We start from the raw sequence: 17,239 nt of genomic DNA, 5'->3' as shown, positions 1-17,239 counted from the left end.
TTTATTCTTTCCCTCGCTCTCTCTTCTTATTTTCTTTCTAATCTCTCATTTTACTGGAAATCATGAGGAAATCAATCATCTAAAGAACATGCTCTCTAATATTGTTTTCAGTATCAATCGAGAATTATTCAGACGCAAAAAAATGCAGTATTAGGAATAAAAATTTAATTGCCGATTCCACTGAATTCAAGCCTTTAGTCTAAGGCTCTAGGGGTATTTGGCTCCCGATTTAAGAATAAAATGTTTGTTCTTAATTGTGTGTAGTTTTGTCTTGGATTCTGGAAAGCTTGAGTTTTGATTTAAGTGTTTGGGCTTCTGGGGTTGGTGTTTTATATAATTCAATTCAATTATGAGCTTAAGAGTTTGATTAATCACTTAAATTTCTCTCTGTTTTAATTTTTAAACACCCTTTTCATCCGAAAGAAAGCAATCAATATCATATCTGAAATGTCATTACACCAATATTGTTTTTTTATTTAATTAATGTGCTGCTCATCACATGGAATTGGCTGTTAAAAAGGCAATGATATAAATCATTGTATATTGCAGAGGATTTAAAGTTGTCTTTTTTATTTGCATGTATTTCAATTTCAATTGAATGTGCAAATTTTATTTTAGAGCTGCGGATATTCAAGTCCTGGATAGTGTGAAAACAGAAATCTTCACTAACAATGATTTAAACAGCAAAGAAAGAACTTCATTTAATATATGGACAAAGTACAATATCAAGGAAATGGGCTGAGCAGTATTTTTTTTTTGAAAAATGCGTTTATAAATAAAATAAAATTAGAGTTAGACCTCATGGTCATTACAAAAGATATTAACAGGTATAGTAGATATTTCTACCATGCCCGTAACATTGTGGGCAAATGCCCATTTAGCCACATTATGGGCCGCGTAGTTACAGTTTCTAGTAATATAAGAAAAATTACAATTAGTCATAAAAGTAGAGAGGAGTTTGCAATGACGCACATAGTTCTCAATCCCCCAAATAGAGTCATCCCCTTTTAGGTTCTTGATAACAACATCAGAATCACTCTCCACTAAAACAAAAGGATGATGTAATGAGACCGCCGTCTCCATGGCTAAAAGACAGGCCGCAGCTTCTCCAGTGAGTGGGTCAGTGAATTGTAACCTTTTTGCCGCCACCCACAAAACTGATTCATTATGGTCTCTCGCAATCGCCACTGCACACATAGTCTCACCTCCGACTTTGACATCGCAGTTGATTTTAATCCAATCTTCCGGAGGCGGAGACCAAGCCTGAGTCTCAACAGACTGTGGAGGGGAAAGAAGGCAGGAGCCATAGTCTGTGTAACAAGACAAAATAGAGTCAATATAGTGTTTAATGTTACCCATTGAATTATTATGTACCTTGTCGTTGCGGGCCCTCCAAATCGTATCTACCACAATTGAGGCGTAGAGGAACAGCTTATCAGTATCAACTCCTCTTGATTTAAGATTCCATAGAAAAGTAACCCAGTCCCACATTCGGGCTCCTGAATCGAGCACAGGCATAACCCCCCAAGGAGAGGATCGCCAAAGGTGGAAGGCAAAGTTGCAATACAGGAACAAGTGCTCTGTGGTCTCCTCAGCCTCTCCACAAATAGGGCAGGAAACCTCCTCAAAACCCATTCTCTTAGCAAGAGGGGCTCGTAAGGGTAGCGCATTGGAAAGGATACTCCACCAATGGACCTTATGCCGCTCCAAAATCTTTGAGTTCCAAAGTTTGTTCCATAGTGCCGGAGCAATGTTGCACATAGGAGCCCGATCAAGGGCTTGAATAAGATATGCAGACTTGGTTGAAAACAGACCATTTGATTCTTTTGTCCAGACCCATCTATCCCTTCCCTGACCACTCGGAATACCGCCTCTTAAGATGTTACTAACAGTTTCCTGGTCAAAAAGGTTGTGGAGCTTGGGTGTGTCCCAATTCCCGTCAGGTAGCAGTAAATCCGACACTTTCTCCAAGCCCCGTTGTTGACGATAATTAGACTTAGGGTAAAAATCCGTACCGTGGATAACCCAAGGGTCGTCCCAAATACTTGTCTCTCGCCCATCGGATATTAGCTTGCACGCCCCTTTTCTTAAAATCTCTTTTGATCGCACCACATTTTTCCAAAACCAAGAATCGGAGCTCTTAACCTCACAGTCAAAAAACGGTTTACCCTTAAGGTACTTAGATCTGAGAACATTACAGCACAGCGACTCTTCCTCAGTCAGCAGAGCCCAACCCCACTTGGCGAGCAATGCCTGGTTTGGGCTGAGCAGTAAGTGTAAAGTATGTTGTATAGTCATTAGGACAATACATATATAGTTAGTTCAAACACACACTCAATTGAACTTAGTCTTGTGGCTTGACTAAAATTCTTTGACTCAAACATACTACTTTCAACTAAATGAAATCCTCCAGAATGACCACAAATATATGTTTATTTTTGTTGTTTGAATTCTCTCATAAGGTGTACTGTACAAACATATATTTATAGACATTAATCTCTAATGAAAGTGTTCCATTATTGACATTACTACAGCCCAAACGGGGGCTTTATGGAGAGGATTGCAGTGTCAAAACTGAACCCAAAGTCCATCTAGCCTGCCCGATATGGTAGATGCCCGAGTCGGACGCTCCTCGCTGCACCTTGATCCGATTGTGTTGCGTAAAGTAGATGCATTTTGCCTGGCATCCCACATCTACTACGAAGGATGAATTGGGCAAATGAAAATGTATTTATCTCTTAAACTCTTCACACGTGATTTCAAAAAAAAAAAAAAAAAAAAAACTCTTCACACGTACCCATTTACGTGATGGGATACCAAAGTTCACTAAACTTATTTACAGTTGATATCTTGTACACGCAAGTGTACGTATCGTAACAAGTAGTAGACTCATCAAGAGTGAGGTCGATCCCACAAAGATTGTAATTAAGTACTTTAAATGTAAACTTTTCTTTCTATTTGGTTGAGTAAAATTTTAGAGAAAATTAAAATAAGAAAAACAAGAAATTAGCGAAAGTAAGAGGTAAGTAAATTAATAAAAGAAATTAACAGTGAATAAATGTTAGGACTTTCGATTTCAATTGTATCTATTGATTATGACCTAATATAAGTTATCTTCCTATTACCAATTTCGATGCAATAGCAGGTTTACTAAGGTAATTTATAGTCTTCTCAGATATATAAATCTCAATTACATGCAAATTTTCTATTCTCGTGATAAATTAAACATGTAACAGACATTAAACACAGAAATCCTATAAACTATCTAAACTACATAGGTACTCTTGTCTTATATCGAAATTCAGTTCTATTTCACTATAGCATAATTGACACTCACTTCTCAGATCTCGCATTAAAATCATAAACAGTTAATTGGTGATCAGGTAATTAAAAGTAATTAAGTATGAATGAAATAGAATACATAAAAATTGAGGGAAAATAAAATCATATTAGAACCATAAAACAATGTCAAACAATATCCATCTCGACCCTAATTAAATGTTTAGCTACTCATGTTCCTGGTAGCAAAATCACACATATTAACTTAAGAAAAAAGAAGAAAATAAAGAAGAAGAGAATGTTGAAAACCCTCTGAAGAATGCCTCCAGTATTGATTTCGGTCTCTTAAATTCGTACTTCTTTTTTTGCTGTTTATTTCCTTCTGAATTGCTTGACAAAATTAACTGAAGTTCACTCCTTATATAGCCATTGAGGGACTAAAAAGATATAAAAATGCACATGCTGAAAATCTTATTTTGCTTAGGAATAGAAAATCTATTCTGCTTAGGATTAGAAGTAGGGCTGTACATAAATTTTTGTAAACCGTCCAACCCGAACAACCCGCCCAAACCAAATCGAGATAACCCGATGAAAAATGCAAACCGAAAAACCCGACGAAAATATAACCGGCCCAATCTAAAGATTGGGCGGGTTGAAAATAATATTAACCCATCCAATCAACCTGAACTAACCCGACCAACCCGATTAAGAGAGTTTTTATATATATGTTTTTATTATATATAATCTATATATTATATAATTTATATACATGTTTATAAAAAAAATTGAAAGTTCAAACTAATATATTTCTTTTTATGGCGAATGATTTGAACTTTAAATTCAATCTTTATATTTATCTCATTACCACAATAACTAAAATATAACAATTGAATGTGAAAAAAAATAAACATTAATGCTCAGTTTAGACGGGTTAACCCGACTAAACCGACCAATGCTCACCAATCCAACTAAGTACAGAAGTCTCATTAGAAAGCTACTTTATCTTACCATAACTTGGCCAAACATCTTGTTTGTTGTTAACAAACTCTCCAAGCTCCACTAGTCCCTCACCTCACAGCAGCTAACCGCATACTCCAATACCTAAAAGGCTCACCAGGACAACGACTTTTCTTCTATGCCAATGCACCTGAACCTCTTCATCTTCAAGCCTTTGTATATGCGGATTGGGGAGCTTGCTTAGACATAAGACGATCAATTTTGGGCTACTGCATTTTTCTAGGACAATCCCTTATCTCATGGAAATCAAGAAACAACACACAGTATCTTGTTCTTCAGCAGAAGCTGAATATCGAGCAATGGCCAACACCACATGCGAATCACATGGCTTCACTCTATAATTTGAGACTTCAACATCAACATCAAACTTCCCTCAACCTTGTTTTGTGACAATAGTGCAGCCATCCACATCTCAGAAAATCCAGTATACTATGAACACACAAAGTATGTCAAAATAGATTGTCACCTCATTTGGAAGAAAATTAATAATGGCACTATCAAAACCAATCATATTCCTTCAAAATCAGACATAACTGACATCTAACCAAACTTCTTTTCCCCAATCATTTCCATGAACTTGTCTTCAAGAAGAGGGTCACAAATCCTTACACTCCATCTTAAGGAGGATTATTAAATTAGTTATATTTGTTGGGACCCAAGTATGGGAATCATTTTTTTGAGGGCAATAGTTTGTTTATCTCTTTCATGAAAAAGAAATCATAATACAATTCTTAACAATCATCAATATAAAATTTAGACTCTATATTAAAAAATACCTTTTTTTTTCTAGAAACATAAAGCTACAGACTAATTTCATTAACAATCATCAATATAAATATTCAAGTATGAATAAATCAGAACAATTCAAAATCAGAACAATTCAAAATCAGAACAAATAAATATTCAAGTATTTCATTAAATTCATAAATAAATAAATCAGAACAATTCAAAATCTCAAATCAAGAAAATTAAAAGTTTAGATTTATAATCTTTACAAATATGAAAAATTTAAATAGATCTATCTACCATTGTTATTGCCGTTACTTAGTTACTGAATTCTTAAACAAAAACTACTAAAATTTATATAAAACTAATATATATGGATCAATATCAACCATGCATGCATGCAACTTGAAATTAAACAGACCAGGACCATATATATAAAAGAGGATCATTATTAATTGATAGTTCGGCAAAATAAATAAATAAATAATTAAGATAATATTCTTAAATAGTCAAATTATCTAGGGTTATTATTATTATTATAGATTTTTTCTTAATTACATCACTTAATTAAATAAATAAACTATTATTTTTCTGTTGAATTACTGACAGACTGGAATTATTTGCCGTTGGATCAAATTCTTAATAGCCTAAAATCAATTTTGCATTGGTTGTTCGAGGTTACTTAATTAAAACTTTTTATCGATTAATTCAGTTAGACTTTGGGTGTGGATGTGTTTTCCTAATCTTACTATCTCCTATATTTATTTTTATATAGCCTTTAGACCAAAAGAAATTATAATTGTAGCTTATGTGGGACAAACTTACTATTTTGCTAGTGATATAAATAATTTTTGATATAGTATGAAAAATGAGAAATTTTTTTATTAAGTAGTTATTTAAACATAAAAATTCAAATTCTTCTTTATAATTACTTATTAAATCAAATTTAATGATTTAATATTTCTAAATTGATATTTATAGTTATTCATCCAAGTATTCCATATAAATATATATATGAATAAATAAAATTTGCTCTCCTAATATATATGTATTAAGAAGTGTTCCATATAAATATATATGTATGAATAAATAAATATGGTTCCCCCTCCTCCTTCCGAAACTATGACATTTGTAGAGTTTTGCCTTGAATTTTATTTCGTTGCAAATATTTCCCCTCTGAATTATAAAAATTCCTGCAAATATCTCATTCCAGTTACATTTTGCTCATTTATTTAAACAATTTGTTGATGTAGCGCTAAATCTAATAAGATATTAATCTGGCTTAGTTCAAGAGTTCAAACAAAAAATAAATGCATAAAACAACAATCTGATAATGAATTATGAGAATATACATATGCATTTTTAGAACTAATGTTTGTATGTTTAATATCAATAAATTGAATTTCATGTAATTTAAAATTGCTAAGTAGACCCTTCTAGTGCCATCATACCTCATATGATTTGTATAATTCAAAGGGTATTTTTGCAATAAAAAAATTTGAGAAGATAATAATTGAGGAAAAAAATCTGTTTATTCTATTTGTTCACTAGTACATTTATAAAATAAAATATAATATGATATAATAATTTATAAATAAAATTAAATTTATTATAATACATAACTAGTATGGATATGTGTTCTTAAACTATAAATTTGTGGTGTTTTACATGTCTCACTTATTAATTTCATAAAGCAACAACAAGGGGTGGTGACATAAAGATTACCTATTGAAATTTTCTTTCAAATCATTTGGGAATCGACTAGTATCAATTATATTATAAAATTAGAATTATTTGGGGAAAAAATATGAAGATTGAGAATGGGATTATTATGTTTATTTATTTCTTATGAAAAAATAGTTTGTTTATGTATTTTTGGTAAAAAGAAATGTGTTCATTAATCAACAACCTTCCTTTAAAATTAAAAAAAAAATAAATCAACAATTATCCTAAAGAGTAAGTAAAGTATAATGTTTTCGCACACAAATTAAATAAAGCATTATCACAGGACACCAAGGTGTCTACTGTCTAGTACCACTATGAGGTGACGTCCTATAATTAGTTAGCAATTCTTTATAATCTTTATTAAAATAAAATATGCAATACCCAATATTAAATTGTACTAGTAGCAATATTACACATCAAAAACGTGCTAAACATTTCACAATTAAATCTCATCAATATGTTAGTCAACAAAATGATTCTCAACATAGGAAAAACAATACCAGATTGCATTGAGGAACAAATCAGGTAATAGGATTAAAAAAATATATTATGGTATATACAATATCATAAGACAATATTAAGGAACAAATCAGTAATCCTATAGGCAGTGTAGTCTAGTGGGTACTTGTTGATAGTCTGCACATTCTCATTATGCACATTTTTATTGCTACCAACAGAGTTGTTTATAATAATTTTGAGTATCTGATATTTCCATTAATATGGTATTTGTATGATATGGTATATCAAACAACTCACGGCGAAGATGTCAATAGAGCATCTTTCACCGAAAGTTCGTAGTCGCATTCAATGCTTGCTGAAGTTTCAAGCTTGAAACGACTACAGTTCAGAAGATTGGATATACTTACAATCCTCAAAAGCACCTAATGACACAAAATGCATTGCATATCATACACAAGGTTCTATATTTTAGATTCTAATTAAGGAGTTCTGAACTCACCTTAATACACATCAACAATTTGATGATGAGACTCGTTGTGATTCGCAGTGCACTGAGTTTCTAATACCTTTCGCAGAGCATAATCACATCTACAAAAATATTTTCATTAGGAAAAAGTTTCACTCTACTTAATGTATAATTAGTAGTATTGATTAAAAGATATACCTCCAAGGAAGATGATCAAGAAACATTGATGGTGATACAACAATATCTTTGAAGCTCTCTCTGTTGGCAACATAAGCTTTGTAACTTTTTTCTCTCTCTTGGATTCCCTGGCCTTTCCACAGAGACATATGGAAACTACTAGTTTGTGGCACCACGTGAATTAGACGTCCTGGCAAATACATCTCGGGTGGATTCCCAGCCGATGCACTTTCAGATGATCGTACGGATTCCATGAACTCAGATACAGGATCATTAATTCTATTGATTTCCCTGACAAAAGGGTTGCTGAATTCATTTTGTTCACTTTCAACCACAAAATCCTTGTTATCGGTCTCATTGAAGAGGGAAAAGTTGTGATCATGTTTCTCACGTCCTACAAAGAAACAATCTATGTTTGTAAAAAGATCAATATGTGTGTGTGGAAAAGATAAATGAGAAGAAAATACCTCTTGAATCAAATATCTCCTGATTTCCATATGTGTGTTCATTTTGATTTTCGGATCGTTTTGTCCCAGAATATCCATTTGAAGCTGGTTCCACTACTTCAGAACTAGTTCTTTCGTAGTTACTCACATAGAGGAAGCGGCGTGCTAGCCTAAAAATCATGGCTGTATCAGTTGTGGAATCTTGTGAAAGTGCAGTTAAAGCAGCTGCTCGAAGTCGAAGGACAGACCCAACTGAAAGGCGTGAAGAGAATTCATTGTTCAAAACAATGCTGTGAAAAGGCAAAAATCACACTCAACATTCAAAAGGGGAGGAGAAGATACAAACGCTGGAGAACTATTTATTTAGTATAGCAGTATGGCATAATCTACTAAAATTTATTCAACAATCAATTTACATTTACCTTGTAACAAATGGTGAGCAAGCATCTGCTACAATTGAATCCACACAAGGAAGGGGTCCATATGCATAAACATGTAAATTCGGGTATCTGTGGTATAGCTACACATAAAATTTTAAAAGAAAACAATGTTACTTCCTTGCATTTCAACATTAGACAGTTAGACAGTTGCATAAATATTGACTATAACCAAAAATTCAAGAAAAAAAAAAAAAACCCAAATTGCAATATATAAGTACATTGTTAGAAAGTAGAATGAAATGGGTTCAAACTTGATTTTTGACTAGAATGGCTAAAATTCTCATTACATCACTTAAGTCTAGCATACTCAAGGATTCATATACTGAACAGTAAGACAAGCGAAGCTACAAAGGAAATCAGAGCGGGACAAATAAGAGAGAATATGGAGCAACTAAGGCAACAGAAAAAGAGGCTATGATTTATGTACTACATTATAAACTTTACTCTTGTGCATAAAGTAATCTACTTTGACATTCTTGTACAGATGGGTTTTAGTTGTAGTGCATCTTGATCTTAATTTCTTAATTTCTTTTGCATTTTTGCTCCTAAGCATATGATTATTGTTGCTTCTAATTCTTTTTTACTGATAAGTAATAGTTGTAAATTTTCTTCTGTTGTATAAAGTTTCCTATTAAGTTTAAAGAGCCAAACCAGTAGTTGAGTCCATGAGATAAAAGTGTAAGAACTGATGTACCACTTAATGTTTATTGGCTTTACAGGTATTTTTCTACTGAAGAAAAAAATTAAAGAATATTGGGCTGTACAACCAACATGCACAAGGCAAGAAGAGCTTTAGTCAAGAAAATGTTGCAAAAACTGAAAATGTTCAGAAAATTTATTTTAAAGCATTCAAGCGAAAAATAAAAATAAAGAAACAAATCTCATACAAGTGTAGGCACACATTTATAATAAAGTGGAAATCCATACTCTCATTCCTAGTACAGCAGCAATGGCACCTCCAAGGGAATGACCCACTATGCGAACCTTGTAACCCTCACATTCACACCCAGCTCCCAGTAGAGAAGAAAGAAGGCCGTCTGAACTGGATTCTGCAACTTTATTAGCATTACCAACTATCCAAACATGAAGGAAAAACTCAAGTTCAGAAAAGGAAATATCCGGAGCTCAATTATCATTGAAACATGGAACAATTCGGGACATACAACTATGGACTTGATGCACTTCTTCTTGTGTATTCCTATTTATATTATTCAGGATTATCTTCATAATTTCCCGGACCAACCATAACCAACTACATTTGACTATCCAAGATAGAAGTGGAGAACAATACTAACATAAAAAAACAATTAGAATGCAATCCTCAAATAGACATTATAAAGAGTCAGAAATTTCTGTTAGTGCCTAGTTGAATCTACAAAATACACCACTTTAGGATTAATTAGTTGGTTACCACAAAATATGGGATCAAGCTTTCTTAGTTTTCAGAGTGGACAGTTATAACATAAAGGATAATATATAATATTTTTATGTCTTGAGAATATAAATAAGATATGGAATCAAGGTTGTTCATTTAAGTATTAAACATTATATACATGTGATTAAATAACAATTATATTGAAGGTTGTTCATTTACTTCTTAAGTATTATCACTCAAATTTAAATATTAAATTGAGCACTTAAATGAGACTAGGCTGCATGCACACTTGAATGAATCAAATCTAGATGGAACCCAAATTGTGTAAATGGAAATGGAACCAGATCCAGGTAATAAGCAAGCATCCCATTATAGTTTAAACTAAATAAGGAAATAAAATATTTACCATCATCTTCATCTTTTCCTTCGATTTGTATGAAGAGATTCCTTGCAGCTTCAACAATGCCCGAGTGCCCATAATGTGGGAAAGATGAGACAACTTTCTGCTTAATTTCAGGGTTAACATGACCACTACTGCAAAGCACAATACAACAATCTCTATTATACCACTATAGCTAGCTTGATATACACAAAGGGAAAGACATACCACATGTTTCATATCCTCATGAACAAGCTTGGGGAGATTATTGGCAGATGCCATTTTAAATGAGCATAGGATTTGATATGGCCAACGGAGAATATAAATTAGATTCTCATTGTTATTTAGCTGTAAGATTTGGTTTCTAAAATCTGATTTTGTATTTATGTAGCCTTTGATTATAGGAGACTGTTATGTGGCTTTATTTTTCACTTAGCATGATTATGTGTACAAGATCGTTTGATTGTATAGTACACAAATTATTCAAATCAGTTTATAATTGCAAAACTATTTTTAGCATATGAATGAATAAGTTCTATAAAGACTCTCTACATCCTGAAACTATAACAGGCAGACATGCATATAATGCACAGACAAAAAAAATAGGAAAAGAGAAGAGCAATACTTTATCATCCCGTCCAAGTCTTTTGCAGAAAGAATGCATTCTCTACATAAACCATCAATTATCAGATCTTCAGGGGTCTCAGTTCCACGCACAGCAATCAATACCGATCTTAGATGATGCAGAACAATTACAAAGTAGGCTGCCTCGCACTTTGCCTAAGACAGAAAGTACATAAACAAAAGAAGAAAACATGAATTTTATTAATGGAGATCCTTAAAGCATTATCCTCTCATACACCCATTTAGTTAAAATTACATAAAACATATTTTTATTAATCAAGGTTCAAGGAGTTTCGCTTTTGAAAAATCATAAATCAAGTTGTGGGTTGCTATATAGCTAAAGACTGTCAAAGTTTTTTGGTTGGTTTCCTTTTATGACTTGTTAAAGAGACTAAGATTGCTTAATATAAACTTTTCTGTTATGTCTGTTTCCTGGGTTTAGTGAGTTTAGCAGTTGGTTCTATGGCTCAACTGGTCTTCTCCTTTGGTTGTACTATCCCTTACTTTAATATAATACCATCATCGTTTCTCATTCTACAACAAAGAAAGAACAAAAAACTGTAAAGAGACAAAGTTCTCTAACTTAAAATAAGCAGAGGATAATAGGCCATTCAACTAAAGTAGCTCAGCGACTTAATTCAATGATTAGCTCGTCATTAGTATTCAACCCGAAAACCTTTCTGCCCAAGAAAAGTGAAATTCCATTGTATTTTAGCAGAAATATCAATAACCAGGAAAAATTGAATTGACAGGAAAGGTGTGGCACAACTCACAACATATCTCTCACCTGATTTACACGCCCTTTTCGAAGTACTTCTGGGGGTAATTTAGTATGTTTTAGAAAGGCTGCTGCATTCCCCCTCCACCAGTTATCACCATCAAGTTTCGGTCGCCTAAGAACACAAAAGCATAATTAATAAATACCAAATTTAAATTCCAAACACTTGACAATAACAAATTAGCTGCAAAGCAATCATTATGAATGCCCTGACTTGTCAACTGTGTAGAATAATATTAGATTTCTCAAATATGTGCGTCAGCATATACTCATTGAAATGATGACCTGTTACGCATCCAGGGATTCAAAATCCCTTGTCTGTAGAGCCACACACAAGGAAATAAGAAAGGGTTTCTTCCAAAATCAAGTAAAGGACCCTGCACATGTGGTTAGTTTATGTTAAAAGTGAAATAGCAAAAAACAACAGAATAAGAAGAGCTTGTACTACTCATACCGTATAAGCTGCTTCAGCAAATTTATGAAGAGTTGCAGCTTCCTGAATCTGTTCTGCAGGTGCTTTCATGCACTCATCATAGGAATTCGATGACTCGCTTTGCTTCTGCATTAAGGCTAGACCTGTATATTAACTGGCTCTCAAATCTCATTTCATGCAACAAGAAAGGAAAGCAAAAATAGGGACATGAATTTTGATGCATAATAACAGTGTTATTATACCTTGGCATAGAAACATTATGCCAGTAGAGCTATAGGATGGAAATTGTAGTTGCTTCTTTATAAATTTGACCCAAACTTATTTAATAATGAAGTGACATTATCTCTTGAAAGGAATGTTCATTTCCAGCAGTTCAAGTCTTTGGACAATTTTAACAGTGAATGGTTCCCAAATGACACAAGTTCTAGGTGTATAACTAGAAGTATATACAAGTCTTGTTTAGAGAGATTTAGATCCTCATTATCTTATGTTTAGGCTGTATCTTTCCTCTAATAGAGAATTTCCTATTTGATAAGATCAATGCATTTTCCATCATTTACTTGAAACATATGTATTTTTAATATGGTGATGCAGTATCAAAAGAGTGTAACCTACTGTGAATTTTTTACAGTGTCAAGACCCAGAAATACCTGCCAACAATTCCAAATGTCCAGTGCCTGATGCACGATAAGCAACAAGATCCCCAAGTAATCGAGCTACTGAGAAAACTTCATCTTCCTCCAAGGCACTCCTAGATAAATAAAATCATATGTCAAAATCAGAAGGCACGCGGGTGTTAGCACATGCACACATGCTGATGCAGCCACTAAACAGAGGAACCTACAAGTATTTGGCACGTCCAAGGCAGCACAAAACTTCACGAATACCATGATCAAAGACCTCCCTGTAATGGGATTTCCATGCATCATCTTTGGTTCCATAGTATGATCTCCACTTTAGAACTTCAGACCCCGTAAAACAATGTAGTATTGTAATAGCGCATGCCAAGAACATAAAGAAAATAAGTAAATGCTGCTTCCATTGGCAACTGCCCGGTACTAACCCTGCGTTACATTGTCAACAGCAAAATACCATTATTATTATTCGTATGCTAAAAAAAATAGGAAAGGTAAAAAGTTCTATATTCTAATATTCCTTGAACATGCAAAATCTCATTGCGAGTTCTATGATCAAACACACAGAATCCTTACAACCCTCCACACACGCGAGAAAGAGAGAATTTTTCTGGCCATTATCTTTTTTTTTTTTTGGTCTTTTCGGATGGAAAATACTTTTCATTAAGCATAAACTTCTGCTACCAAACACAGTAAAAAATCAGTTGAAACAGACTCCAAACTAAAGCTACAACCAGAGTAAAATATTAAAGCTCTAGCAAACTTTTGAGCAACCATATTCGTTAATCGTTTAACAAACAAAACAGAAGCATTCACAATTCAGAAAGTAAAGATTTACAATCTGTGATAACATGATCAAACAGTAAAATCATATTCAAGTTACTCCTTAGTGCTTGAACTACACCCAAGCAATCAGTTTCCAAGATGATAAGGTCCTTTTGGTCTTTAACACTCTTTTAAGTTAGAAACCTTTCCCATAGTAAATTTTACATAATGTTGAGTTGAAACCACAAATTGTGGGCATAATAAATCCCACATTGAGAAAGTGAGAGGTTTAGTACTTTTTTTTAGAATTTAAAATCTATCTAAGGCTGTTGTTGCCAAAATGTTAAATTCCAAAGAAGAGTCATTAATTTTTTTTTTTAATTTTCATTTTTCAATAATATTACTGATTAATTTTTTTTTTATTTTCATTTTTCAATAATATTACTTGCACGATTAATTCAATAGCTTAAAACTTAAATAAGAAGAACTCATGTATGGAACAAAGTGCATGAAATAACATTTAGCCTTCTATATCATTAAAATCATAAATGTTGCACAATCTGATCATCTTAGCAACAAAGCTCCATTTTAACTTAACAATAACCGAACAATCATCAAATATAAAAACCAGCACAACAAAACGTAAATTATTAGATATTAAAAACACAAACCCATAAACAAATACAATTACCAATTTAATTGATGTGACAGAAAAACAAATCAACTTCAAAAAATATAATAGTAAACTATTGATATGATTTAGCCCACTTGAAAGATGGTTCAAAGTAGTTTGACTTCCTTCTAAGTAATAAACTATATTATCTCTTAAGTTAATGATCATGAATACAATCAAGAAAAAGAGAAACCATGGCAGAGGTTTAGATAAAATTAAAGAAATAAATGACATATTAGATGAACACATAAAATATATGCACATGGAGATTTTTGTTTACTAAAAACAAAACTTTGTATGTTTCACCAACATATAAAAACTAAAAATCATGCATAGAGGAAGAAAACATACAACTGATTAAAATAAATCGACAGAGGAAGCTTACCTTACCTAAAATGCAATCACTTGAATCGTTTTCATGAGAAACATAGGTAGCAATTGTGAACACAAGGTAAGTTGCACCAATAAATTGCAGCATAGTAACAAACATTCCAAACCTTGTCCACCAAAGCCATCTTTTATACCTCATCTGATCAATGAGACAGTAAGAGAATTACAATGCAGTTTGATTAAGAAAAACTCTTCCTTAATTAAAGGAGAAAAGTATCTCATACATGTTTTCACAATGTTAATTTTTCCTTATTTCAAGTAACATTTTTCATCAAATCAAACCAAACTTAAATCACAAAAAAGGCAATCACATTTCTCATGAAAGAATTTCAATACCCTTCTTTCGTGGCGAACAACGGTGTCGACGACAGGAGTGGCATCTAGGGCGGGAGATTCGACGATGGTCATGGCGGTGGCTTTTTGAGCGAGAGCGATGCAGAAAGTGGTGAGGATTCTGAGAAGAGAGAAGAGAGAGAGGAGAAGGAAGGGAATAAGGAGGCGGCGATGGCATGAAGGGAAAGCGATGAGGAAGAGAGAAGCGGCGAGAAGAATGAGGAGAGAGTTGCCGATCAACGAAACCACCGTCACCCATCTCAGACTGTGTAACCGCGAAATCAGTATCATAATCACAACAAAATCACCAAAGAGAAAAATTAAGAATAATCAATTGATTTGCTTTTATACTCCAACTTCAACACTCAAACCCAATACATGAATGACACGTGTCATAATTGCAGCCACCACTGTACTGAGAGCATCTCCATCGGTAGGAGTGTTTACGGTGTGGGTGGTTCGGTTTGTAACCATTTTTTCGAATCAAGCTGCATATGCAGTTTTTGTAATTTTCTAAACTGTAACAACGCGAGAACTTAAAACGGTAAAAACTACATTGCAAAAATATAGTATAGTGCGGTACGATTTAAAAGATTTACACTACTATTAGGGTCGGCCCTGAAACAAAGTGGGTCATAGGGAGAAAAAAAAATTTGGGGCCTTTATGTTAGAAAAAATGTGGTATTTTTTAAAATCGGTAAAAAAATGTATAATTTTAAAAGAGAAAAAAAAAAATTTGAGCCCTTGGGCTGGGTGGGCCCTAGGCACAGGCCTAGCTCGCCTATGCCCATGACCGGGCCTGACTACTATTATTATCGAACTTTATAATAAAAATTTAAAAATTAATCTATGGCATTTTAACAATACAAACAAAAATCTTATTACATATATACTAATCATCAATTATATATATATATATTTATTTTTATATAAAAATAAGAATAAAAATATATTGTAAAAATTAGTAATTTTAAAATATATACAGTGGAGTGTCGTTTGAACCACAATTATTAAATTCAAAACTGTAAATTGCACTGCACTGTGTGGTTTAAAAAAAATGCAAATCACAACCGTACCGTAAAAGATTTCAAACTATATTTTTATGTGGTGTGATAAAGTGCGGACAATTTGTGCGGTATGGGCGGTTGGATGAACACCTTATGCATAGGACACAATACACATAGTTACAAAAAATTAAAAATATGAAAAATCCAATTAATTTTTTTTATGTATTATTATTGGGTACTAGTGGTGCTGAGTACTTTTTATAGTAGCGTTTCACGATTAGTTAATGATATTAGTTAAAAACTATGTGACACTCAACCAATAGTGTTTTTTCAAAAATTCTCTATATTTAAATAATGGGTTGTCTTATGGGGCTCGCTCTAAGATTTTAGCGGCCCATGATTGGCAAAGTATGCTCTGGTTAGACGATGAGCTATCCTGGGTCGAGAAGGTTCAAGCGCCGGCAGCAAACGTCTGCGTCGTAAATTCTAATCACTTTGTAAAAAAATTTAATGGGTTTATTTGCTAAAAAAAAAATAATAATGGTTTATTATTTTATAATTTTTATATTGGCTGACAACAAAATATAGATTCTGTCACATATTTATTTGGGTTGGACACGTGTCATGAATTATGATATAAATACTGCTTAAGAAATTTCTCAACGCATTAGCAGTTGTGGAGTGTTGTTCTTCCTCCCCTCTTCAACCTAAACCCTAATCCTCTCCCACTCTAAATTTTCTGGTGCACCTTACAACAGTTAAATATTAAATATAAACATTTTAAACAATGGTTAAATGTGCAGTGATGACTGTCTTCTATTAGTTTTCGTTGTTAATGGCTGCATTAGTACTTTCGAGTTTGTGTTACTCTATTGGTAGTTTTTGACTGATTAGAATTGGTAGATTAGAATTGCTAAGAAACTATATAGTTTAGCTAGAGTGCTACTTTGAGTTGGTAGTCTTCTTAGTTATAGAAAACATAATTTGATATAAATTTAAAGACTAAGAATCTTAGGAATCTCATCTAACTATACAAGTTTTATATCCACTCGAAGAGCATGTCGAGCTAATCCATGTGCAGCCTCATTAACTGACTGATGAACATGGATTAA

The 17,239-nt window shown here is 33.1% G+C and overlaps 1 protein-coding gene across 10 annotated transcripts; it reads right to left on the bottom strand.

Moving 5' to 3' along the window:
* Positions 1-4,051: 4,051 nt before the first annotated feature.
* LOC115709247 (uncharacterized) lies at positions 4,052-15,453 on the bottom strand. Of its 10 annotated transcripts, none has more exons than XM_061111887.1 (15): positions 15,124-15,453; positions 14,788-14,926; positions 13,169-13,388; positions 12,975-13,075; positions 12,346-12,467; positions 12,177-12,268; positions 11,901-12,006; positions 11,115-11,269; positions 10,517-10,644; positions 9,663-9,808; positions 8,718-8,815; positions 8,317-8,585; positions 7,871-8,243; positions 7,706-7,794; positions 4,052-4,532 (listed from the first exon to the last, which is right to left on the bottom strand). In XM_061111887.1, exons 1-14 carry the CDS (start codon positions 15,409-15,411, stop codon positions 7,707-7,709), a joined length of 2,325 nt encoding a protein of 774 aa, XP_060967870.1. In that variant the 5' UTR covers positions 15,412-15,453; the 3' UTR covers positions 4,052-4,532; position 7,706. The 10 variants fall into 10 exon arrangements, with proteins under 10 accessions (XP_060967870.1, XP_060967872.1, XP_030493157.2 ...); XM_061111889.1 differs by having other exon boundaries at positions 4,052-4,725; positions 9,663-9,784; positions 15,124-15,452; XM_030637297.2 differs by lacking the exon at positions 4,052-4,532 and adding an exon at positions 4,572-4,725.
* Positions 15,454-17,239: the final 1,786 nt, after the last annotated feature.

The sequence above is a fragment of the Cannabis sativa genome, chromosome 3 (genome assembly GCF_029168945.1).
Source record: "Cannabis sativa cultivar Pink pepper isolate KNU-18-1 chromosome 3, ASM2916894v1, whole genome shotgun sequence".
Taxonomy (NCBI): Eukaryota; Viridiplantae; Streptophyta; class Magnoliopsida; order Rosales; family Cannabaceae; genus Cannabis; species Cannabis sativa.
This window is presented reverse-complemented; position numbering and strand designations above follow the sequence as displayed.

Coding starts and splice junctions, on each gene's coding strand:
- LOC115709247 (XM_061111887.1), bottom strand. CDS start 15,411: ATGATACTGATTTCGCGGTTACACAGTCTGAGATGGGTGACGGTGGTT. Junction 12,468..12,974: donor ACATTTGGAATTGTTGGCAG/GTATTTCTGGGT, acceptor GTTAATATACAG/GTCTAGCCTTAATGCAGAAG. Junction 8,586..8,717: donor TGCTCACCATTTGTTACAAG/GTAAATGTAAAT, acceptor GCCTTTTCACAG/CATTGTTTTGAACAATGAAT.